The 24917-nt window shown below is 35.0% G+C and overlaps 4 protein-coding genes and 2 pseudogenes across 5 annotated transcripts; 4 read left to right on the forward strand and 2 right to left on the reverse strand.

The window, feature by feature from the left end:
- Positions 1–1438: 1438 nt before the first annotated feature.
- Positions 1439–1565, reverse strand: LOC116125567 (annotated as a pseudogene).
- A 3305-nt stretch (positions 1566–4870) lies between these two features.
- Positions 4871–5843, forward strand: LOC116125563 (zinc finger protein GIS3-like). The gene has a single exon (XM_031411265.1). The coding sequence runs from the start codon at positions 5073–5075 to the stop codon at positions 5739–5741; it is 669 nt and encodes a 222-aa protein (XP_031267125.1). The 5' UTR covers positions 4871–5072; the 3' UTR covers positions 5742–5843.
- A 1211-nt stretch (positions 5844–7054) lies between these two features.
- On the forward strand, positions 7055–10289 carry LOC116125558 (chloroplastic group IIB intron splicing facilitator CRS2-B, chloroplastic-like). 2 transcript variants are annotated; one of them, XR_004127359.1, is made up of 10 exons: positions 7055–7253; positions 7846–8053; positions 8133–8217; positions 8349–8416; positions 8965–9015; positions 9117–9190; positions 9395–9453; positions 9587–9663; positions 9914–9991; positions 10112–10227. XR_004127359.1 is itself a non-coding variant. In XM_031411259.1 (9 exons), the coding sequence occupies exons 2-9, from the start codon at positions 7850–7852 to the stop codon at positions 10226–10228; spliced, it is 735 nt and encodes a 244-aa protein (XP_031267119.1). In that variant the 5' UTR covers positions 7057–7253; positions 7846–7849; the 3' UTR covers positions 10229–10289. The 2 variants fall into 2 exon arrangements, 1 of the variants encoding a protein (XP_031267119.1); XM_031411259.1 differs by lacking the exon at positions 9914–9991 and having other exon boundaries at positions 7057–7253; positions 10112–10289.
- A 241-nt stretch (positions 10290–10530) lies between these two features.
- LOC116125547 lies at positions 10531–11626 on the forward strand (annotated as a pseudogene).
- A 2436-nt stretch (positions 11627–14062) lies between these two features.
- On the forward strand, positions 14063–14780 carry LOC116125566. The gene has a single exon (XM_031411269.1). It carries the CDS (start codon positions 14078–14080, stop codon positions 14723–14725), a length of 648 nt encoding a protein of 215 aa, XP_031267129.1. The 5' UTR covers positions 14063–14077; the 3' UTR covers positions 14726–14780.
- A 392-nt stretch (positions 14781–15172) lies between these two features.
- LOC116125548 lies at positions 15173–19537 on the reverse strand. The gene is made up of 5 exons (XM_031411251.1): positions 19257–19537; positions 19031–19098; positions 17021–18938; positions 16279–16443; positions 15173–16053 (listed from the first exon to the last, which is right to left on the reverse strand). Exons 1-5 carry the CDS (start codon positions 19411–19413, stop codon positions 15329–15331), a joined length of 3033 nt encoding a protein of 1010 aa, XP_031267111.1. The 5' UTR covers positions 19414–19537; the 3' UTR covers positions 15173–15328.
- Positions 19538–24917: the final 5380 nt, after the last annotated feature.

Consider the following 24917-nt stretch of genomic DNA (forward strand, 5'->3'; position numbering starts at 1 on the left):
ATCAAAAACAAAGCTGGTGGAGAATTCAATTCTCTTATTCTATTAGTTTTTGGAATCAAATGAGTTTATTTTTATTTTATTATAAAGATTTTTTTACTTACTAAGTTTCAGTTCGGATGGTAAAAACCAAATTGGGAAAAACGAAATGATTTATCCGACGATTACGTGGGATTTTGGATTAGATTTGGTGATGTCCTGGATGCATGTGGGGCAGAGGGGTTTTGATTGTGTGTGGTTGGTTCTAGGTGCTCAGTTTAGACTTTCCCCGCCTTCTGATATTTTATTCCTATAGTGTAGATAAAGATCAAAAAGTAATTCGGCTTCTGGTCTCGCCACATTGTTTCCACCGATAAACATTGGATCATTTATTCGTTTTATTGTATATTGTTCTTATCACACATTTAATTAAATTATATTAATGTAGATAATCTTAATTAGATCTTTATTTTGGGTTTAATGTTGATAGAAAGTCATTTAGACTTTCCTTATTTTTTTTAATGAATGGGTGTTTGAACTAGTTTATATGTACTTCAATTAATTCTTCAGGAGTCCGGTCCTAATATTTTTTTTTATTATTATCGAAGAAGTTTTAACCAGCTTACACGTACCTCAATTTAACTCCTGGAACCCTAAAACTACTGATCAGATAAGAGTCTAATGATCACCCTTATTAACAATCAAGAAATGATTCAAACTTAAGACCTTTTGAATAATGTAACCAAAAATCTTTATCGAATCACTTGATTACATAAGAGCCCAAGTTAGGACTTTCCTAATTTTTTAATAACCTTTGCTCAACTGCCAAAGCCCTTAGGCTATACCTTCTATTTGAAACTTTGATAGGGAAAGGACTATTCTGAAACGAGCATGAGAGCAAAAGACTAAGTGGTGAGACATGGGGCCTCCAGTTTCCAAGAGGACAAACATTTTAAACTTGAAAGTGACTTGGGCGAACAATGCCCTCTTTCTTTTTGATTTGAAATCCGAACAACTCCAATTGATTTACAGATGATTATTGCATTTTGGTCATTATTGTGAAGAAAAGAAGGTGAAAATACAACTCCATATGTGGACAACGTTTGTGTATACCCCAGTCGGCAGTCGTTTCTGTTGGAGCTAGTTGGAGAGGCAACCTGAAGGGCATGTTAAAATCTGACGTAAAGTTTTATATTACAAGTTAGATTTGTAATATGATTCCAACAGAATAAGCAATCAAAGAGGTCGAATTGCTTTACATTTTTTTGTTTTTAGGAGACCGGAGTGTATCCAGATCAATTTATATACACCTCAGTTAATCCCTCAAAACCTTAAAATTAACGGCCAGATAAGCTTTTTAATGGTCACCCATATTAGCATTTGTGAAGAATTAACTCAAAAGCTTATGAAACCTCTTTTTGTTCTTTTATCATCAGATCATCACCTAATGGTGATTGTTTTAGGGGTGCAACACGAGGACTTTCCAAGAGATCACCCATCCTAATAGTGTTCTCACAGTCCCGCCCATACACTCTTACCTTCAGAGTTTTGATGAGATCCGGTACATTAATGCTGGTATGGTCGCACCAAATTGATTTACATTGTTGCATTTTATGGGCACACCTACTGATCTTGGGCTTAGTGCTTTCAGAATAGGCCTTCAGCAGTGTTTTCCTGTTCGGCGATTACTTCTTGGGCCTTCATTATATATGCCATTTAGGCCCAAACTTATATTTTCTTAGTGCTTTAGGACATGTGCCCAGAAATCATGAAATATGAGCATAAATTTACAAGGCAAAAAGAAAAAGCATGAAATGAAAATTAATAGAAAATAAAATTGAAAATGGGAATGATGCAAAATCAGTCTACCCTGGTTTTCCAATAATGTATACAACAGTTTGCAGCTAATAGATGGTATGAATTTTAGGCTTTTTCGTGTAGATTTGTTTTTAAACTTTATGTAAGTGTTTTTTTCTTAGTTCAAGAAAGAATAAATGACTTTTTCCCACCCAAGGTTTGCCTTATTGACATCACCAAAAAGTTTCAAAATACCTCTTTTCCATCCAAAGTTAATATTCTGTTACTATTCAAAGCTGATTTCGACGGCAAAAATTCTCTCGGTCACTACCATTTGAACATCTAGTCTCCTCTCTATAAAACTCCTTTCAGTTTGGCTCCTAATTTCTTGTCGATTGCTGGCCACCGTAAAGATAGAGTTTCATATTCTTAACTGATTTTCGGCAACGAATATTCATTCAGTCATCAATATTCGATCCACCAATCTCCCACTCTACAAAACTCCTCTCACGCTGACTCTTGGTAACTCGTCGAACGTTGGTTGAGAAAGTGAAATGCATTTTAGATATTAACGAAATATAAACTTTAGGTGAGAAAGTGATACTTTGAAACTTTTTAGGGGTGGGAAAGTGTCCTTATAAGGCAAACCTTGCAAGGGTGGGAAAAAGTTGTTTACTTTTCAAGAAAGTACTTAAATTATTAGAGAAAGTAATATAAACATAGTAGCTATTTAATTCATTAAATGATAGATTATTAAAAGGTAAAGGCGAATCCAATGTTGAACTCCATTAGAATTTAGAAGCTTCTTGTAGTAGATCTCTTCTATACTTAGAAAACTTCAGTTGCTTAGTCTAAACTAAAAAGAGCTTGTGCATACCATTTTCAAGACAAACTGCATCTAATTAATGCTTGAAAGACAAGGACCTCCAAGTTTTCAGTCATATTAGTTTATCTAAGCTTCCCTTCTCAAGTAATCGATCAACCTTATTACCTTGTCTTTGATCTTGACCAATCATAATTTTATTATAATGTCTTTGCCCCTCTTTGTCTTCATTCTTATTCTTTCGTTTCAGCCGTCCAACTGTTTGATCTTGATCACTTTGTTTAGCAATCCCAATCAATTCTACATCCATGATTGTTTAATTAATTAATCCATCTCTTTGTCTAAAGTCTCCAAACTACTTACTTAATAAACACATCTTTCTGCGCTTCTAGATGTTGACACACTCCATACAAATCTAACCTTCCTGCAAATAGTATAAAGAATGCAGACTTCTGTCCCGCAGTTTCGAGCTATACACTTGTAATTTATTCATGTAGCTATGACTTTGTCTCATGTTTAGGTAAGTCTTTCATGTTTTGAAATCTTATACCTACTCGGCTATTTTGAAAGATTCTCACGTTAGAACAGTGCCTAAGAAGTCAATTTTTTATTTGTTTTATGATATGATCTTTATGGTTATAAATATAATAGTGCCATTACTGCTAATTTCCTCTTTCTGGGTAATTTTTGTTTATTACTTATCTAGAAGGGAGATATTTATAAATTATAATATCATTAAGAGATAACATCACCAGAACTCTACCAATTAACTGAAGTAGGACAGAAACACTCGGGAAAAAAATAGAGTTTTCTGATCATGACCCCATTTATTGTATAAATATATATAAAACTCAGTAAGCAACTAAGGATTTCATTTAAACGAATTGATTATCAATAAAAGTATAAATCAACTATCGGTTTGAAAGCATACATTTATATTTTTTAAAAGATCACAATCTTGAGCGTTTCAGGTTATTGTTTTACAGTGACGAGATCAAGTTTCAATTATAATATATGAATTATTGCAGCATATATAGTAAAAATATTCCTTTTCGAAGCAAAAGTTATGAGTGGCCCATGTTTGGTGATTCAGGTAATATTTTCAATATGAACACACCTGCATTATTTGAATCAATCACAAGATTTAAAAGCATGAACAGAGACTCTCCAGAAAAATTCATAGTTTTATTATTATATTGGTAGGAAGGAAAAAGACTTTGTCAAGTAATAGTTGCAGATCGATCAATTATTATTCCATTCACATCACATGTGCACTTATAATGATCCTTTTCACTGTAATTAATATGCCTTCATTGTTGTCAAACTAAGAGTTCTCTTTGTTTGAAAAACATGCAAATACAACAGAATCCAATGAAGACGGCAAGATTCATTACATATTTACACTTGTTTGTTTGATTCAAAGTTCAAACCCTTCGATAAAATACTTTGAAATTGAATGAACTAGATTGGACAACATAAGACAATAGTAGATAGGGAAATGAAAGGACTCAAGTCAGAAGGTGGGGTGCTGATAAGATGCGGCTTAATTACTTGAAATTAAGTATAGTTGATTAATGGTAGTTAGTAAGATTCGTGAAGATTTTCTCTTTATAAACAAAACCTACAACTCAACGTCAATCACGCAAACATGTTACCATTAATATATATCCACATAATCGTCATGGTGGACCCTTTTTAATTACAATCTTATTAATTTCAAATTTAAAACATCCATCCATCTTTCACTTGAAACAACTGCTTCATGTTAGGTTTCATTTTTCTGAACTAACCCCTTTGTCCTATTCTCTTTGAGTTCAAGCATCAACACTCCATCCAATTATATGTTGTCTGACACGTATCTCATATGTTTCCTTTTATTATCCATAGATCCATTAGGTATATTTAAATTGTCAGAATTATCATAATCTCCTTCTCCTAAAACAGATTAAATACATAATTTATCAATTTTTTTTTTTTTTTTTTTAATCTAGAAATCTCCATCCGAGTTCAAATCTGGAACCCCACAAAACCGTACTATCATTGAAAAACAATTAAATATGACTTTTTTAGTAATGCAAATCCCCGTGAAGGGCACATAACACAGTTAATCAAATATTATGTGATAGAAAACTTTTTTTATCAATTTAATTATAAATATTTTAGCGTTTCCAATGGGTATTATCTTAATTTTCTTGTCTGTTTGTGCCTAGATCTCTATGTACGAGTGTATATATAAACTGATACGGAGTATTAGAAAAGGCCTTGCTTAGTTTGCTTGCTTTGGATTATTCGTGATTCTTCTTTGCTTTCTTTTCTCTTTCGGAATTTTCTCAACCAACTCTTCTTTCCTGTAAATCAATCAAAACCCTTCTTCACTCTCTCTCTATATATATACAACTCAGAACATAAGTAATCACAGATATTCTCACTGATTTTCCCTAAGACTTCTATAATTTTCCTTTCTCAACTGCTAAAAATGGCCGACATAGATCATTACCAAACGAAACCAAATAACCCAACTAGCTTAAAGCTCTTCGGTTTCAACCTTTCATCAGAAGAAGATCATGACATTAGTAACAAAACTCGTCAGATTGATCATGATCAATCTCTTGAATTCAACGACTTTTCTTTTCCATCCAACGATAACAATAATTTAATGACTCGTAAATACGAGTGTCAATATTGTTGTCGCGAATTTGCAAATTCTCAAGCGTTGGGTGGCCATCAAAACGCGCACAAGAAAGAGAGGCAGCTCTTAAAGCGTGCACAAATGCAAGCCACTCGGAATCTTGTGGTGTCTTCGGTGCATTTCCAGGACCCCATGTTACGGCCCTACACGTCACTCCCCCGCCTGCTTGCTCCGGCACCGGTGGCAACTCCTCCTCCGCCGCCGCCTCAGTATCATTCCTCGTCGTTTTATGTGTTGCATGGGAACAGCACTGTAGTGTCGCCATTGCTGGTGCCTCGTCAATATGGTAGTGCTTATAATAATCCTTGTAATAGGAAAAACTCTGGCTTGGGAAGGCGGCGCGTCGGGGAGGATGTGAAAGTGGTGACGCCGACTCCTCCGGTGCCGGCGGTCAATGATAGGTCTAGGGGTTTAGCGTTGGATTTGCATCTGGGTCTTGGGCCGGCTGTGCCTTAAATTTTTAATCACAAAGTCAAATTAATGGAGAGTGTTGGTGCATGTAAAATCTTTCCGATTTCTAACTTTTTGTTAATTAAATGGTTAACCTCTTTTCAATTTTCTGGAGAGCAAATTAATTTTACATGTTGATTAATTAGTTATAATCCGACTCTATTACAAATTTAGAATGGTGAAATAGATGATTTAATGCTTTTGTACTCCTCTACTTCTAACTAAATTATTGAACTACTTTTGGATGGTCAAGTGATTTGATAGGAACTTTTAGATTATTACTCAAGAGGTTCTGAGTTCGAATCCCTCCTCAGTTGCTAATAAAGGTAACTATTAAAGCTCTTTCCTAACTAGTAGTTTCAGAATCCTAAGAGATTAGTTAAAGTGCATATAAATTAGTCTGGACATCTCTACTATAAAAATAATAATAATAATAATAATAATAAAATATTGCAAGTATACCGTGACTGGCAATTAACAAATATACTTGCATTGCATCATCACAAGAGTAAGTTCAAACTACACGTTAATTTTAATTAATAGTGACATAATATTATATATATAATTTAATTAGTTAATATTATAATCAATTCACATCTATAACATTCAGCTGAGTTATGTGGCATGAGAGCGCTAGCATCCATGAGAAAAATAATGCAAGTAAACGATGTTTTTTCATTTATATATTTTTAAAATACTATTTTATTATCCAAATTTATATTATATTTTTTATTTTGATCTAGTTGAGACCCCATACCACCACCATTTTCTTCCCTCGAGACCCCTCAAATCGTATTCCCACCTACCAACCAATCACCGGTAATTGAGCGATTAAGATTTGTATAACCGTTCCTCCCAAGTCAAATTTCAATCAATCTCAACCATCAAAATCCAACATTTCACAATCAAAAGACTTATCGACCTCTCATCTTCAAAAGTTTCAACAGCTTGGATCGAGTTTACTCTATGTTCGCACTAGAAATATAAATTTAGGTAATAAAATTGTATTTAAAAAGTTTATGGGTAGAAAAGTGTTATTTAATCATTATTTAGGTAGGAAAAAGTCGTTAACTCACAATATCAATTACCTTTACTAATTCTTTTATTTTTTTATTATGATAATAAACCTTATATTATTTATTAAGGTTTACATATAACATATGACAAAATTTGGTTTCTATAAAGTATTAGACCCTCAAATATGCATATTTTTCTTGTTATACTAATTTACTATCACATCAATATAACACGAAGATTAACATTATCAATAATATTTAACCAAATTTTATTTTATTTTTTTTTGGGTGGGTATCGGATGAAAGAAAAGTTAAAGCTCAAATCGGCCATATGAGTCGAAGAAATGAAGGCCCAATTTAAGCCCAGTAAAAAGATAGAAATTTTATCCTCCAAAGGATCCAAATATCCATGACACGATTGCACGAACAACCCAGAAACTCAAACTGAGCTCTGCAATACTTCGTCTTCGAATCAAAGTGGACGTCTTTTAAAACGAAAGAGGTCAGTTCTTTTTTTCATTCATTGAGTTATTGAGTTCATGATGTGGGTTTCTTTCTTATTTCTCATTTTCTACTCTAATTTGAATTTTTGCACTTCAGCTTTGTGTGTTATCATTACTGGGTTCAATGTGACATGATTTCTTTTTTAAGCATTTAATGGCATAAAAGTGTTTTTTTTTTAAATATATGTTATGTTCTCCAGGCTAGTTCCCCAATGTTTTATGGTTTGTTAGTTAGGCCTTGTAGCTTCAACCAAGTAATATAAGCTTGTTATTATCATTGTTTGGAGTAGTTCGCGAGTTTCCTCCTGGCCATATTCAATTTCGTAGAAGTTTTTGGAATGAAAAAAAATTATTGAGTTTCATTTTCTCAGTACGTTTCACAAACAATTGAACCATGCCTAACAAAACTACTTTGCTAAGTTAAATAATTTCTTTTTTTCCATTTTAAGAAGGGAAATTTCCATTCATTAAACCAAGGGTGTCTACCAGTAGTTAGCACAAATCTTAGAGAAGTTTAATGAAACTTATATATGGTTGTTTATATATTGTTATGTAACTTTCTTGTTAATAGTGTGTTCTTTCTGTAAACAGGTCAATGTTGAATGCAGTCTCTGCCCCTAACACTTGTATTTTCTGTCCAAGAATTCCTCAATTTCCTCAAAAGCGTCTAGTTTCAACAAAACTTTGTGTGCGTGCTTCGTTGCCAGATGAAAATGGTAGATTTAAGGTGGAGTACACACCTTGGTTGATTGTCGGTTTGGGTAACCCTGGGAATAAGTACCACGGAACCAGGCACAATGTAATTGACCAAAATCATTTAATATTTTAGCTCTTATTTCCCATTTCTGTTAGTGATTATCTGAGGTAGTCTGTATCAGGTTGGTTTTGAAATGATTGATCACATTGCTCAAGCCCAAGGAGTACTGATGAATACAGTTCAATCAAAGGCTTTAATTGGAATAGGTTCTCATTCAGTTGTATTTTTTTAGTTTCTCAGTTCCTCCTCCATATTTTCTTTTGACTATACTTTTTTGGCTGTTAAGATTCACTTGCTGTTCAGTTGTTTATTCAGATTCTTTGTATGATCAGTACAGGTTCCATTGGCGAAGTACCAATTTTATTGGCAAAACCTCAGGCATACATGAATTTCAGTGGGGAATCGGTGAGTTCTCATCTTTGAATTCCAGCTCTCCAATGAATTCCATGGTGACTAGATTGTTTTACTTGTGTAAATAGCAATTTGCAGAAGGGCTTAGGACTTGGACATTTGATTTGACTCTGCATGCTAGGTTATTCTATGCTTTAAGAATATTTTTAGGGCATCCATATTTCATTTGTGGTTGGTACTGAGGCATCTTTATGAGCGGGTTCGATCTGATTATAGGTTATCTCTGCCTATATACCACACACTGCTAATTCCCCAGAAAGTAATAAGAAATTATTACTTTTTTGAGAATTTACACCTCTTAAGTGGTAGGTACTAAGTTATTGAAGTATGTCTTGATGTTGATTTGGCATAATGATTATCATCTATTAAGTTTTCATTGTGGATGTTAAGTGATTCATATTTTTTACTCAAATTTTCCTGTGCTTTTCCTTGTCTGCTTTTTATAGGGCTTATAAGTGAATTTTTTTGTCATGATTTAGCTCTTGCTGCCTTATGATAGCCAGTTCTATTTGTAACTTTTTCTTTCTTTTGACTATTGTTAGGTTGGGCCACTTGCTGCTCATTATCAAGTACCCTTGCGTCATATTTTAGTGGTATGCATTATCAACCTCCAAGTTCTGTAAAAGAAATTAAATGGCTTTGTGCAGTTAGTACGGTGTTTTGACTTAATTTTTTCTGGGACTTGCCCTAGTAGATTTACGATGAGATGAGTCTGATGAATGGTGTTCTGCGACTCCAGCCAAAGGGAGGCCATGGCCATCACACTGGGTATATTATCTGAATATCAATTGTTACACATGTTTTACTAATGTTTATGCTGTGCCTGGTCCAGCTTTAATTTCCTGCATGAATGATACTGTCATAAAGATTGCTGTATTGTTCATGTGTCTAAGAAGCCCCTGCTCAAGATGATACTTTTCTACAATGATAAATTTTGTAAATATTGGTAATTACTACTCTCTTGTCTTACAGGATGAAAAGTGTTATGGGACATTTGGATGGTTGTCGTGACTTTCCCCGATTGTGTATAGGTTGGTTCATTGGTTACCATCACTTTTACAGGCCTCTCTTTTTAAAAAAACTGCTCCTTTGTTATTTCCTTTTTATCTGGTGATATTGAAGATTGTACTCCATGGTTTAAATTCAAAATTTTCCATGTCACAGGAATTGGAAATCCACCTGGTAATATGGACATGAAAGCTTTTCTTCTACAGAAATTCAGCTCCGTGGAGCAGAAACAGGTATACAATTGCCAATGCGACCTTGAAGATATATTTGCTGATGTCTTACCTATTAGATAGTGTGACATAGTCAGTGATGGCTGGTTGATTTAAGCTGACACTTGAATCCTTGTTCCAAGTCTACTCAGACAACCATGTCTAGTTGCTTTCTGGTCCATCCACTGCAGCCTCCCTGTATAAGCCATAAAGTTGACAACACAGTCACATGTTTAGAATTATGTTGATTGTGTCCCTGTGTTTGTTTTACTAGTTTCAGATCCTGTGAGAATAATCTACTAGAAATTCGATCTACTCAATTAGAGGGTTTGTCTAGATGCAAAGATGGCAGGTTGACATAATTGCCAAACTATTCACAGATTTGATTGCGAATGCCACACAAATGCTCAACCCCAAAAACACAACACTCATTGCTAACTTGATTGTATTTATGGATTTTTATTTTGGACAGATCGATGCGGCGTTAGAACAAGGAGTTGAGGCAGTGAGGTCGTTGGTGCTCAACGGATTCAGCAGCAACATCACAAGATTTAATATGGGGCAGAAGTACAAGTATCACAAAGTATGACCAATGGGATGCCAAAAGATCAATTTTCTTGTAGTTTCCCATGTTACTTGTGCGATGTAGATGATGTGTAACTATTTAATTGCTCTAGTGGCGCATCAAATATTTTTTCTTTGATAAATTTTTTAATTCATTTCCTATGTATTATTAACATATAGTGTTGAGGCTTTTGGAGATTATTATTATTATTATTTTTGGGGGGGTTTCACCTTGCCAACTGCCCTGCTCCTGTTCAAGTACAAACCATTGTTTTAAAAACCAGACCGGATCGGCCGGTCCAACCGGTTGGATCAAGACCCGGTCACATGTCTGGTTCGAGTCAACCATAAGCCCAGTATTGCGCAATAACTCGCTTTAACTCGTCAATGGACCGCATGAACAGTGTAAACCTCCGGTCCAATCGAGCCGCTAGAAAAATCGGTCCAATGCTAAAAAGTGGCAAAAAGCCCTAATTTCTCACTTTCTCGGTTTCTCCTTTCTCTACGCGCAAAATGTTTTGAAAAAAAATTAATAAAATCGCGAAAATATGAAATCCCACACAAATCAAAACTCAATCTCAATGAAATCGCAACCATTCTTTGCTGAAATCACAACCATTCCTTGTTGAAATCAATCACAACTCAACTCTCTGAAATTGCGAAGATGCCTTCCTCCCTCGTCGGAAATTGAGGACGATAGCTCCATTCTTTGTTAGAAATCGACGATGACGAAAGGTCCATTCCTGGAGTTGTGATTAATTGAGTAGTTTTCCAGTTGCATCCAAGTTTCAATAACCCTACAAGAGTGGTTGAATCACCTCCATTTGAATTAACAGAATGCGGTTGGGGTGAATTTGAAATTGGCATCACCCTTTTCTTCCACAGTGATGTTTGTGATAAGCAGTTGGATTTGTGAGGAGTTGTTTGTTTGTTACTGCTTGGTTTACTCGACAAGGCAGCCTAATCACTGGTGGGTTCAATTTTCACAGGTTTCACCATCTGAAGTTGTATCCTGAATCTGAATCTGAATCTGGTCCCCAGACAACCAAAAAACCTGTTGTTGTGGAAACTTATAATGAGATTGTTTTCCCTGAACCTTTTGAGGGCTTCTTTGCTCGTGTGTTTGATCATCCTGCTGTAATCGTGCCTCGACTGCCAGCTGGTTTTCACATGCCTACTATCAGTAAAGTTCCTTACTTTTTTTTTTTTCCCTCAGATTTTTGCCCATTATGATATCTATGAGGTTATCTTTGGTGTTTAAATTTCTGCAACACCACTTTATATTATGAATGAGTAGGGGAAAGGTGAAACCAAGAATCATCCTCTTAGCCAGTGGTACTTGAATTTCTCTGAGGCAGATGAGCTTTTGAAACTTGCCGCAGCTCGTCAGCAGGTTAGATGGGCTGCTAATTTACTTGATTGAACTCTTCAGAGTTGTTGATTATATTTATTGTGGCAGTCATACTAGTTATTGCCAATGTGTGCTGTTTGTTTTTTTAAGGAGATTTGAAATAGTATCTACTTTTGATAAGACAATGGCATCTAAAAAACTAAAAGTTACCTATCATCTATGACTATTCGCAGTTATTGTAAATTGATAACTTCTGTTGTTTAGTATTGTCACTGTCATGTACCATCTTGGTTTCATGGTTCCTCCCTACCTCATCATAGTGGTTATTAATTGGATTTATTCTGGAGGCTATAAGCATTGATTCACCTTACTGATGTTTTGTGGCATTTCTGCTTGTCACTTTCTTTGAGAGTTAGAAGAAAAAGAGGCAGAAAGAGAGAAAGGAGAGAAAAATGATTGTTTTTGGATTAAAGAGTTCATAATCCAACGGTTTGATTAGTGAAAGTTTTTGTGTAGATGATTTATCGTACATCTTCATTTAGGGTGATTTATATTTTATCATAAACTAGATTTTAAGGTGAAATGTTCTAGAACCAAGTGTAATAATATTATATATATATTAACAGACTTAAGAAAGGCATACTAAATTGTTGACGATGAAGAGGAGGTCAGTGAACTTAATTATGAGAACTTTGAACAAATGTTATATGGAGAATGATATATTCCTGTCGGAGTTCTGATCACCCTTCTTTTTATGATTCAACTGATGGTTCAAAATGTTGGTTTTAAATATTTAAGCAACTTATTATCTATTTTAAATTAAATTACAAATTTTAATTTATGATTTCTATTTTTTACTGAAATTTACGTAGATGATGGTGATGGTTATGATGATGATGATGAATTTTGATGCTAGTGTGTGAAGTTCAATCAACATGGACACGGATCAAAGAAAAAACACTTGCACCAAATGTTTTGTTATTAATTATTATGTATTTTGTAATTTAATATGTAATGGATGAAGTGATGAACACAACATCATGTTTGGAATTTGGATTTGGATTTTGGATTGTTGTTAAATACTTAAATTATGTTGGGATTGTTATTGAATTTGAACTTTGAATCATATTGGGCAGTAATTAAGTTGTTATTGTCTTATTAAAAAATGAAAATCTTAAAAATAAAAAAAACAAGTTTTTTATGTGCTGACATCATCATGCTGATGTGATGATGTCACCAGTCCAATCGATGGTCCAACCAGTTGGACCAGTTGACCCGTGACCCAGGGAGCATAACGGGTTGCCCTCCGGTCTGGGTTTTAAAACAATGGTACAAACATAAATTAAAGAGTAAACGACTTTTTCCCACCCAAGGTTTTCCTTAATGACATTTTCCACCCAAAAAATTTCAAAATGCTATTTTTTCACCCAAAGTTTATATTCCGTTACTATCTAAAGCTGATTGTGGTGGTCAAAATTTTCTCTATCACCATCATTTGAACCTTCAGCTCGTCTTTATAAAACTCTTCTCATTTTAACACTTGATTTTTCATCGATTGTCAATCATCGCAAAATTAGGATTTCTTGTTCTTAGTTGATTTTTGACTGATTTCGACAGCGAATATTCAATCAGTCACCACCATTCAAACCATCGGTCTCTACTCTACAAAACCCTTTTCACCCGGGCTCCTGGTAACCCATTGAACGTCGACAGAGAAAGTGAAGTGTATTTTAAGTATTAACGGAATATAAACTTTTTGTGGGAAAGTTGTATATTGAAACTTTAAAGGTAGAAAAGTGTCATTAAGGAAAACCTTAGACGGGAAAAAGCCGTTTACTCTAGATTGAACTGAGTTTTATTTAATTATATATTAAATCAATCAAGAAAATGGGTTTTATTTAATTTTACTTAAAATTCATTAACTTCGAAGTACTTAATGCTCTTATCAATCTCAAACTAATAAATACATGAAAATACTGTTTTTTAAACCCATGTAATGATGAACAAATCATTGATCAGATCAATCAATATTAAGTGTAATTAGATCTCAAATTAAAGACTAAACAAAATGATTAACATGAAATGGGCGAGCCTAATTTCAAGCCATTTGGAGAAACTAAACTTGACCGTCTGTTTCTCAAAGCCAATACAGAAAAAAGGTCCTTTACAAAACGACATAAATCCCCTGCATGCGCTCCTATATTAAGGAACCATCCTCCACTTTCCCACCAAACCCATCATTAAAGTCCAACAAAATCGACGGTCGGTATAGAATCCTATGTGATTCAAACGAATCTAAATCCCTTTCATGATTTTCAAAACGGACCCACCTCAATAAGAACGTTATGTCGCCAAATAAAAGTAAACAGAAAGTAAAAAACAAATCCCTCTTTTTATTTGACCGTTGGAAACCTAAAAAAATTAATATTTTAATAAAAGTACACAAAGGCCCAAGAGAGAATCTACAAAAGAAATTAATTTCTTCTCAATTTCAAGAAACAGAGCTAATCTTGATCGACAAAAATGGCAGAGACTAACGGCTCTCTGCAACAAAACAACCCCACTCTTCATTCTCTTGTTCATTCACTTGACCCCATGTCGCTTCTTCTCTCTCAAAACTCTGATCCTCAAATCCCACCGGTTTCTCTGAAACTTATTACCGAGAGTTATTTCATGGAGAGAGGACCCAGATACGAAGAATACGCGGAACTGAGAGAGTTGAAGTTGAGAAGAAAGAGACAACAAGAAGAAAGTTATGAAGTTTGTGAGCCAAAGCCATCGCCTTTAAAGAAACAAGTGAGGTTTCAAACGAATTTGACTGGTTCAAGAAAAGGGTCCTCTGTTTCGAATGTTTTGGCTCAGTCAGTGCCTGATTTTTCTGCGACTTTACGGAAGGAGAATCGGAAGCCGGTGACGGGGACACTTGAGTTTACTCCTCCGTCAAAGAATTGGTCAAGAATGAATGGGAATTTGTCGAATTCACGAGGGAGTAAGTCGGCAAATGCAGGGGAGAAGAAAGGAGTGATGGCGAGGAAGAGTTATGCGAGTATGGAAGAACTGAAGGGGTTGTCAATGGGGGTTTCGAAGGATATTTGTGGTGAAAATAGAGGGAGAAATGGTAGAGCCAGGACTGTTCTGGGTGCTAGTAGACAGTTTTCAATGTTTGGCTAAGTTGCTCTGTTTGCTCATCATCTTCTACAGTTTTCTTCTTCTTTTTTTTTTTTTTTTTTGAAGTTCTAATGGTGTTGATTTGATTTGTAATGGTGGGCTTGATCACCGGGTCAAATTTTTTTTTTTTTTTTTAAATATTTTTTTGATAGATTGTAAAGTTCTGATTATGATATGATATAATCATGTTTACATGTGATTATAATATAATGAAGACCTATTTTCAATTTGCAATTTACTTGTATTTTTCCTGATATTGTTTGATATTATAAACATGAAGACGAAATGATTAATGCTTTAATAAAAAATCAGAAGGTAGAAGTGAAAGACATAATCATGCTTGACAGCCCAAACGATTGTTTTGTTAGTCAAATTGAAAAGATTTTCATCACCATTCAGTCATTCACCACCAATGGAAAGACTATTCAGAGCTCTTTGGCTACTTTGAAGTTACATCAAATGATCAAAAGAAAAGCATATGCATACATAAAATGCTCTCTACAAATCCAATTAGCCCTTGTTAATGAACACCATCCCATCCATTTGTACAAAAAATACCATCTTCCTAACAAAAGTAACTCACAAAACAGAGGGGCTTCATGAAATTCAGAAGTGTTTGCACTCCCAGATGTCTATCACAATCTCCTCAACCAAAATTTGGAGTATGTCCAAGCCAATTTCAGCACCGGTTTCAAATGCTTCTATATTAGAGTCTGTCCATTTCCCCAAGGAATGACTCATCTCGCATTCTATTATCTCGTCAGGAGTCATACCAGCCAAATGAGTCCACCTTATAACCTCCTCCCCAACCTCTCGAATCAGCATCTCTGCTTTCATACGTAAAGGCAATCTCATCCAAGCTTTGAAACCGGAGTTACAGTGCCGACTATATTTTACGTCAAAACATTCTATCACACAGTCAAAAAGAAATCCTCTAAGCTGAGCACCCTCTTTTGTCTCTTCAAACCCAAGAAGGCAATTAAAATTTGGCCACATAGCAGTAGCAAGAACTTCAAGTTCATCAAATACAAATGGAGATACAAGAAAGTCTCTCACTCCACCAGAATTTAGAAGACTCGTGTTTCCAAACAACAGCTCAGCATTCAAGATAACATCCTTTGCATAAGTTAGCTTGCTTCCTGTTAATCCTAGACCAGCATAATTGATACTATGCAGCAATCTAGAAATTTGGTTCATGAGTTCAATCACCATTTGATTACCAGCCCTTCCTTTGCTTAATGAGGTTGCAGAATCCAGAAGGTCTGTATCAGGTTCTGTTGGACGCAACTGATCTTGGGAGTAATCCATGGAATCAACATGCAGCCTATGTCCTGGAATCACAACCAAAAGTTTTAGATATAATTTATAATAAAAGAGAGAAAGAGAAGAAAAAATGAAAAAAGAAGAATAAGTTCATGGCAGTTTGCAAAAAATGAGAGTCAAGAACTAAGGCAATCCACAGAAAGGTATGACTAAGTTCCTTCATTCAACATTTTTTAAGTAAAATATGATACAATTTTTTTTTTTTTTCTGACAAGTAAATTCAAGTTATTTACCTGAGCTATCATCTAGGCTACTGGAGAAGCAGCTGTCATTCGAAAATGAAGCTTCAAGAACAGAACCAGGACTAAGATGATCACCATCACATGCAAATCCAAACAACGTATCCTTTGTCTGAGAAGTACAGAAGAAACAATACTTGTCAGGAACAACTGTTTTCACTGGCAACACTCGGCCATAATACAAATTATTAAAATATTATAAAATCAACCAAAGTAAACAAATTAATATCCATGTATTCTAACAAGGTCATCAAATAATTCGGGAGTATGAGTTTATGCAGCTGGAAATGCGTAGAACAGATTCACTTCAGTAATTTTATCAAGTTATTGGGCAAGAACACATCTTATGACCATAAACTTATTATAGATTTTCATAAAGTGTGAATTGGCTAGTATGTAAGTTATAAACATTTTAGACCTCTCACATCACTCCCATATCATGATGAAATCTATTAAATGAAGAAAAAGCTTTAATGCTGCAAGCCAATGATGAAAGTATGATCACTATTGAGTTGACATGATTTATCTTGGAAATACCCCACTCTTATCAATATAGCACTAAAACTACCCTGGCAAGGTTATTATGCCTCTGAAACTTTCAATCATCCATTATTTAATCAATGATTGTCAAAATTATTCAGAAAATGAAGACAGAAAACAACAAAGGCATCAGAAAAAACATATCAAATTCAAAAATAATAATTATCAGAGTCTCATAGGCAATTCAGCCACCAACAATGATTTGAGTTAATGTTGCACCAAGTCGCAAAAACGAGTATGCCAGTGATGAGAGAACCAACCTGGAAAGCTACATCTGTATCAGATACATGACCTTCCCGAGGGATAGGCTGGTCTGCAGTCAAAGCCGATATAAGCTCTTGAAGAATCATAGCAGTGGACCTCTTAGGTGAGGAACCTGCTGTTATCAATTCATCCTCTTGTGAAGTCAATTCCTTCAATTTTTCCTCTAGCAGGGCACCTAAAGCATCTCCTCTCAATGGCCATTGCTTTTGCAGAGACAAGCCATCATTTTCATCCACTTTCTTTCGCCAGCATGCATTCCTACTGCCAAAGTCATTTTCATCCTTGATTTGCTCTTTCACCTCAGCGGAAATTCCTTTCTTGTGTCTAATTGGAGAATTAAATGTAAAAGAAATAACATCACTTTCCTTATTTCCATTGGGTCTACTACCATCCCTGTGCCTGGCTGCTCTATTTTTGGCAGAACTCTGATCCACGGAACATGCGTTTTGACCTATCTCTTTTCCATTCCCCACATCGCACCTAACATTTCTTTGTTTTCCTAGCATGGAATTGACAGAGGCAGTACTTTCAACCTGTCCATTTACACCAACAGTCCTCCTCTTCCGTACCGGGGTCCTTAACTGTGATAAAGAGTTATCTTGCTGGTTAAAAGATTTTCTCTCTGCTTCAGAAGTAGAATTCTCTAGTTTGGCAGGAACCCTAGCCCGGGTGCGACCACTTAAACTTCGGTTTAAAGCAACAAAATCTTTGGCCCCCGAAACAGTATTTACAGGTGAAGAGACTCTCTTGCTTTGCAGATTACTCAGTTTGGCCCTTGACGGGATCCTATCTCCATCCAAGGACATCCGATTTTGGTTTTGAGTCTTTTGCTTTAAATTAAATGAAGATGGTTCCTCTTTCTGAGGCTTGCGCTGCTGACTAGTCAAATGCCACTGAACTTGGCCTTCCTGCAATGGAGGCTTCCTATCTGGACTGCGTGTCCTAACTGATCGCATATTGCACTTATCCTTTTCTACAGCACCCAGAGACATAGGTTGGTCACATTGCTGAAAATTGGCAACTCTTTCTCTGTCAATGGATGACATGGGTAGCTTTGATTTACTCTTTCCAGATCCCGGAGAAGAGATATTGACTAAATTTGAATCAGGGGATGAATAAACAAAAGGTTGTTCTTCCACATTTGGTTGGCAGTCCACAACATCAAGGAAATTACCACAATTTCTACAAGAAGTATGTGCCATCAAAGATTTACCTGCGCTTACATTATAACCAGATTGTTTTGAAAATTCCGGAGACATACCCCCCATTCTTGCCTCTGTAAAAACCTCATTCGTGACAGCATAATGAGTCGAACTTGAATAAGTAAGTGCAGATTTTGCTCTATTAGTAGCTTGCAGACCAGGCTCCAAAATTTTAGTAGCAGCATCAATCAATCTAGAGGTCCTTGACACATTCCTTGCAGAGGAAACCCTGGGACTCTTCACAGGAGAAGCAAATTTGGACTGGTGCTTTCTTGATCGAGACAAAACACTCTTAATTTGCAATGCCTCAGCTCCAAACCTAGTCACTGCCCGTCTCTCAGACTGCCCAGTCTTTTGTATCTTCTGAGGCCTAGATTCAATCCTTGCACCACCTTTCTCCGAACTTGAATCTTCCCTGTTAGATCCACTATGTTCATTCACAAACTTCTCTTCTCTAACATCACAAGAACCCGAAAAGGAAGGTTTCTTGGGCTTATCCTTTTGTAGAGTAGGCATAGATTCAAGACCCATCAGCCTAGCAACCAAACTCGGAGCTTTCATCTCATGCTTGGTCTCTAAATCAACACTACTACTACGGTTACCACTTTTCTTCACATTAGGGAAGCCCCCACTGTTCTCATCAGCAATCTATCATTCACAAAGATAACAAAAACATCCACCAATTATTTCCAAAGCAAAAACAAGAAACACAATTCAGGAAAAGTAAACAAATATATCACCAAGTGAAGCTTGGTTTTGGGCATCTTCTCATCCCCTCCAAACTTATTTGAAACTTGTTTTGCTCGAGCTGTTTAAAAACAATGCAGCAACAATCATCAAAAACCAAACTTTCCTCACAAAATGAGAACTTTAATAAACAACAATGCAGTAAGAATTATCAAAATTCAAACTTTCTTCAAAAAGTGAGAACTTTAAAAACAAACATACATAAATACAAACACTAACCTGGAGGGAGTAATTTTCTAGAGAAGAGCTTCTTCTTAGCAAATCTACGGTTCCAATCAAAGAGTTGAAAGAAAATACCTACACAACCTCCAGGTCTATGCGCCCGCTTCTCTGTTATCGCCAAACAAGGCGCCGTTTTCCCTGTGTTTTCATTCATCTCTCTCACTGATAAACTAACAACAAAATGTAAACGAAACCTAGCCCAAAAAACCTCCACAAACTCTACTCAAACAAATCCCACCACATTACAAAACCCCAAACCAAGCTCTCCACATTACAAAATCCCCATCTATCCTGCTAAAAATCAAGCTCAGAAGAGCTTAGAATACGCGATGAAAGTAAGAGAAATAATAAAAATGAATAAAAAAGGCCGTACAAAAACGCAATGAGTGAAAATTTTTCCCGAAAGAAACAACAACAAAACAGTGTAGGTCAGGGAAGAAACGACAGCACAGAGAGAGCAAAACGACAAGAATGTAACAGAAGGAGCAGGAACAGAATGCAGAGCGTGTAATGTAAGTATCTACATGTCTTGAAGCAAAGAGAAAGTGATTCTCCTGTTGGAAAGAACGATGATTTTGATCATGAGAATAATAATCAAATCAAAAGTGAATGTTTTAGATTAAGAGAAAGGATGGTTTTGTTCTCAAAAGAAGATGATTGAACTGGCATTTTCAGTGAAAAGAGGAAAGAGCTGTTGTTCTCAGCTGTGAAAGAAAGGTGCTCGACGTCGGCTCGAGACTGGCGTCGGTAGGATAAGAGTAGCAGACAAAGACAGCGCCCACGCGTACTGAAGCTAGTCAAACTGTCAGCAGGCACGAGAGACAAACAAATTATTTATAATTAATAAAAAAAAGTATTTCCTTAATAATGTTATAATCAAGTTTATTATTGTTAATTAATTAATATCGGGTTAAGCATTCCTCGTTGGGAGACAATCTTTACTTCTTCTATTTCTTTAAAGCACTTTTTTAAATAAATTTATTAATAACAAATTAAATACAAAAATAAATCATTTGTAATAATAAAAAAACCCAAAAAATATTTAAAAATTCAATTTTTTTTTTTTACAAAAACCCATTTAATAGAGATATTTAATATTTTTTGATAAACCTTAAGAAATGCTCTTAAAGGATATAGGGTAATTGAGACGGGAGTTTAAAGAAGAGGAAGAGATTAGGGACAAAAACAGAAAAAGGTTAAGTCTACATTGGTCAGCTATGTTGCGCTGTCACTATACGTAGGCAGCAGAAGCGTAGTTGCCGTATTTTTTTTAATTTACCCTTTTCACCTTCACCTAAACACTTACCAATAATTATCTACTCTCCAGACTGGCAGTCCCCCCTTCTTACTCAGTACTCACGCATCACTCAAATTTTAGAACTTTTTTAATTTGAATCATAATCATGGTTGGTAAGGTTACCCTTTAAACTGTTTCAAGTTTGAAATATAGCAAATCTACCCCTGATTAATACTATCAATTTCTAAAGGTTTCAAATCTAACAAACATACCCTCTGGCCAAATGCAAATCGGTAATGACCTCCCCTTTCTGGTGACCTTCCACCTTCCCTTGCTATCGGAAACCACCTTTAACTTTATCCAAGGCCGTGAAGCTTCATCTCCCGTTGTCGCGTGATGTTTCATCGTCCAGCAATTTTTTTTCAATTTCCTCGCGTCGATCGACCTTCTCTGTCATCGATAGGCCTCCTCAACCACTGATCTACCTTCTCCCAAGCTCCCTTGTCGTCGTTCACGAAGATCTACAGTCATCTCACTAAAAAAAGCCACCGCAACCATTTGACTTCCACCACCGATCTGCCATTTTCTAGCAATGCCTCAGTTTGCCAATTGTCGATTCGTCCTGTCCATCACCTAATCTACCCTCCCTGGTGTGTTGTCGCCGCTCTCCCAGTCGATCGTCGATTTGCATTTGGCTAGGTGTTTGCTATATTTCAAACCTATAGGATCTAATGTATTTACCTGGGGTGTGTTTACTAAATTTCAAACCTATCAAACCATTGGTTAAACTGGTTAACCCATGACCCGGTCGCCTGAACGAATCACCCCCCGGGTCGGGTATTAAAACCTTTATCATAATATTACGAGTAAATGACATATTCTCACCCGAGGTTTAGCAAAATTTTAGTTGATACTCTTAGTTACATTTATTCTAGATTTTACCCTTAAACTAATACTGTCAGTGACTGTTGAAAATGATAAAAAACGGTAAGTGAAGTTGACAAGTGAAGATATGGGTTTTGTAGAGGAGAATAAGAGACTGTAAGGAGTCAAATAGTGGTCTCGAAAATGATTTTGGACTTCAGAATCGGTCAGAAAAAAGCTAAAAACCGTCAACTTGGATGCTACTAATGTGGGTCTTTTTTGCTAACATGAGCTTGTCTTCTACCAAAAAAAGTGTTGGCACACTTTGACATGCTAACGCATATCGCGCTATAGTGAAAATTTAGGAATCTGTTAAAATAAAGGAAACGATGTTACTTTAAGGATATGAATCTAGAATAAATGCAACAATGAGTATTAACTTGAGTTTCGCTAAATCTCTTGTGGGAATATGTTGTTTGCTCTAATATTATTGCCAATTATTTCCATAAACAATAGGGTTTTTTTTCATGTAAACTCCATGTGTTCCGTCTTTTTGTAGTGAGCATTCGTTAATTTCATAAATATAATCCTAACTCTCATGTGTTTGGTCTTTTTTATAGTAAGTAATAATTGATTTCAGAATAAACAAACCGTTAAATTATTTTGTTTAAATTTGAAAAAAAATGACATTTTTACTATTAATCCTAATTCAATCAATTTGATATCCAAAATTTATCAATAACGCTAAGAGAGTTATATATTTATATATTTGAAAGTTGAATCGATGACATTTCTGAAATCTTTAAGTACTCATACATAAAAGATCAATACACAAAGGTTAGGATTAAACTTCCAAAACCAACAAGTACTCCTAAAAAGGAAAAAAAGAAAAAGCTAAAAAATATTACAAGAAAATCAAAATATTTATTTTTAGTAAAAAGCAATATAATGAGTGAAAAATAGATAACTTGAATGCAGAAAAGGTTTTGAAATTATTAATCCGGGATTTAATTACTTAAATATAAAGGTAGTAGAGTTAGTTAATTAAAAGGACACGTGAGTTTCCAGGATCCGGCAGAAAAGCCAGGAACCCGAGATAAATGTTGTCAATATCATGGAATTTCAACCTTATTTTATTTTTATTTAAATAATTTGGGGAAGAAGTATAGACATAGAGTAAAGTGAAGTCATTTTAATTCCCAGTTGTTTCGGTTGTCTTAAAAGAGACAAATAATTTTAATTACATTTGGGCATATAATATTTAATTATGTTGACCACTAATTTGTCTCATTTCTTACTCCAAAGTCGTAATTTGGCACTCTGCCATTTGGGTCTCACTAGTCAACAAAACCTGTGTAAAAAAAATAAAAAAATATTACCATAACTGATATGACAAAAATAATCCCAAATGATGATGTTAAAATATGTATATAAATATATTAAAATCATGTGAAATTTTACAAATAAATTATTTTTAATTCTTTAATTCTTTAATTATGCAATTTATCTATTATTCTTAGTATTTCACCAAGACCAAGACTATAAATGTAATGGACTAAAACTGCACGGTTAGGTGATATTGCCTCTGTTTCTTATGCTATTATTATCTATTATTATTCTGTTATTCTATTAAAAAAATAGGATATGTGTTTGTTTACTTATTTGGTTAATCCAATCTGAAAATTAATTCAACTCAAATAATTTTTTTTGTCTAAAAATGAGAAGAGAGTGTGACTTGTTTAGACTTGGGCAAGGCCTAGTCCGGGGCCCAGACCTGGGCCCCAGACTAGGCCTTGAAATGGGACTAATCCTTCAAGGACCATATATCATGGGCCTGAGACCTCTGAGATATATCAGGGCCCAGATCGGATCTGGGCCCCGGACTAGTCCTTGAAGGACTGGTCCCAAAATGGGACCAGTCCTTCAAGGACCATATGTCATGGGCCTGGGACCTTTGAGATATATCAGGTCCCTAGGACCAGTCCTAAAAATTACCAATATCCCCTAATTTTTTTACATATTTTGGGTTTAAATCAAAATTATGTAGGGGGATTTATGTAACTTTTTAGGGGATTTTTTTTGTAATTTTTTTAATTAATTAGTATATAAAATGTAAAATATCGGTTTAACTCTTATATTTATTGTCCATTTTATTACCAGGGGTGTTTTTTGAAATAAGGGTGGAGGGTTTGGGCTTGGGCTTGGGCCTTGGAGGAGGGACCAACCCAAGGAACGGTCCCTCCTCCTTTGGGCCAGTCCGAGTCTAGGCCTAGACCCTATAGGACCGGTCCTCCCAATGACCGATCTTGGGTCCTGTTTTTCGGGTTTGGGCCCAAATTCCCACCTCTAGACTTGTTTTCAGATTGTCCAACTCTATTAAACTTAAAACATTTTTCTTTCTCTTCTTTTCTTTTTTCTCACATTCTAATCTGAAAATTAATCCACCTAAGTCCACTATCGCCTACCAGCAACCACCGAGATCTGACCGTTAACAACGGCCAGATTTTAATAATAAATATTTTTAGAAAATATATCAAACGATTATTCTGTCTTAAAACCTTTTTTAAAAATTGTACCAAATAACTATTCAGCATTTTATCCAACTTTAATATAATTTTAGATATTTTATTGAACGCATTTTCATATTCAAGTACAATTTGATTTGATTTAACTTAACTCTGAAACACTTTTGCAGAATAATATTTTTTAAAAAGTGTAACAAACGCGCCCAAACATTTCTATCTCTATCATTTTTTGTTTTGTACAATGAGATGGGCCCAGAAATCCCTTAAATGGGCCTGAACCTAACAACAATCAAAATGTCTACGCCATTTATAGCAACTTTAGAGGAATGTGTATGTGTTTGACTCTTTGGTAAGGAAGGACCAGTCTTTGCTTTGCCTGGTACCGTCTATCCATGTGATTTTTGAAATTTGAAATTTTTTATGTTGATTACAATATCATATATCCATGTGAATTTTTAAATTTTATGTATGGTTATTTCATCTCCAAACCCATTGCTTGATAGACTTTGTCCATATTGGATGAAAAAAGCCTCACTAAAATATCTCTAAAAGACTTTTCATATGACCTAAACTCTTTATTATAAAGAGTTTGTCCATAAAAACAAAAGTTTAATAGGTTTTTTATTCTTTAAATATATATTAAAAAGTGAGTTTGACTCTCTACATCTAGAGAGTCAAATTTTATTCTCTATCCCAATTTTATTTAATAAATTACAAGTTTTTATGCATTTTATTGTTAATTTTCTCTCATATTAAGTATCTCTCCTATTTATAAAGTTTAATTTAAAGAGTCCATTAGATTTAAATACAAATTTTGTTCTTTATATTTAAAAATGAATGAAGATGCTATTTATTTATGTGAAATATATTCTTTAAAATAAAGAACGCAATTGAAGATGCTCTAACAATGCTGCCCAATACCTGAATTAGTATCTTACGGGTAATAACCAAGGATGGAGTAAACATTGGATAAGTTAGATCTACAGTCAATAGGTTCTTAAAAAAAACTACTAAATTCATTGAGTTGCTCCA

The sequence above is a fragment of the Pistacia vera genome, unplaced genomic scaffold (assembly GCF_008641045.1).
Source record: "Pistacia vera cultivar Batoury unplaced genomic scaffold, PisVer_v2 Contig168, whole genome shotgun sequence".
Classification (NCBI taxonomy): Eukaryota; Viridiplantae; Streptophyta; class Magnoliopsida; order Sapindales; family Anacardiaceae; genus Pistacia; species Pistacia vera.

Coding starts and splice junctions, on each gene's coding strand:
- LOC116125563 (XM_031411265.1), top strand. CDS start 5,073: ATGGCCGACATAGATCATTACCAAACGAAACCAAATAACCCAACTAGC.
- LOC116125558 (XM_031411259.1), top strand. CDS start 7,850: ATGTTGAATGCAGTCTCTGCCCCTAACACTTGTATTTTCTGTCCAAGA. Junction 8,054..8,132: donor ACCACGGAACCAGGCACAAT/GTAATTGACCAA, acceptor AGTCTGTATCAG/GTTGGTTTTGAAATGATTGA. Junction 8,417..8,964: donor TGAATTTCAGTGGGGAATCG/GTGAGTTCTCAT, acceptor GACTATTGTTAG/GTTGGGCCACTTGCTGCTCA.
- LOC116125566 (XM_031411269.1), top strand. CDS start 14,078: ATGGCAGAGACTAACGGCTCTCTGCAACAAAACAACCCCACTCTTCAT.
- LOC116125548 (XM_031411251.1), bottom strand. CDS start 19,413: ATGAATGAAAACACAGGGAAAACGGCGCCTTGTTTGGCGATAACAGAG. Junction 19,099..19,256: donor TAGAAAATTACTCCCTCCAG/GTTAGTGTTTGT, acceptor GTTTTTAAACAG/CTCGAGCAAAACAAGTTTCA. Junction 18,939..19,030: donor CCAAAACCAAGCTTCACTTG/GTGATATATTTG, acceptor TGTGAATGATAG/ATTGCTGATGAGAACAGTGG.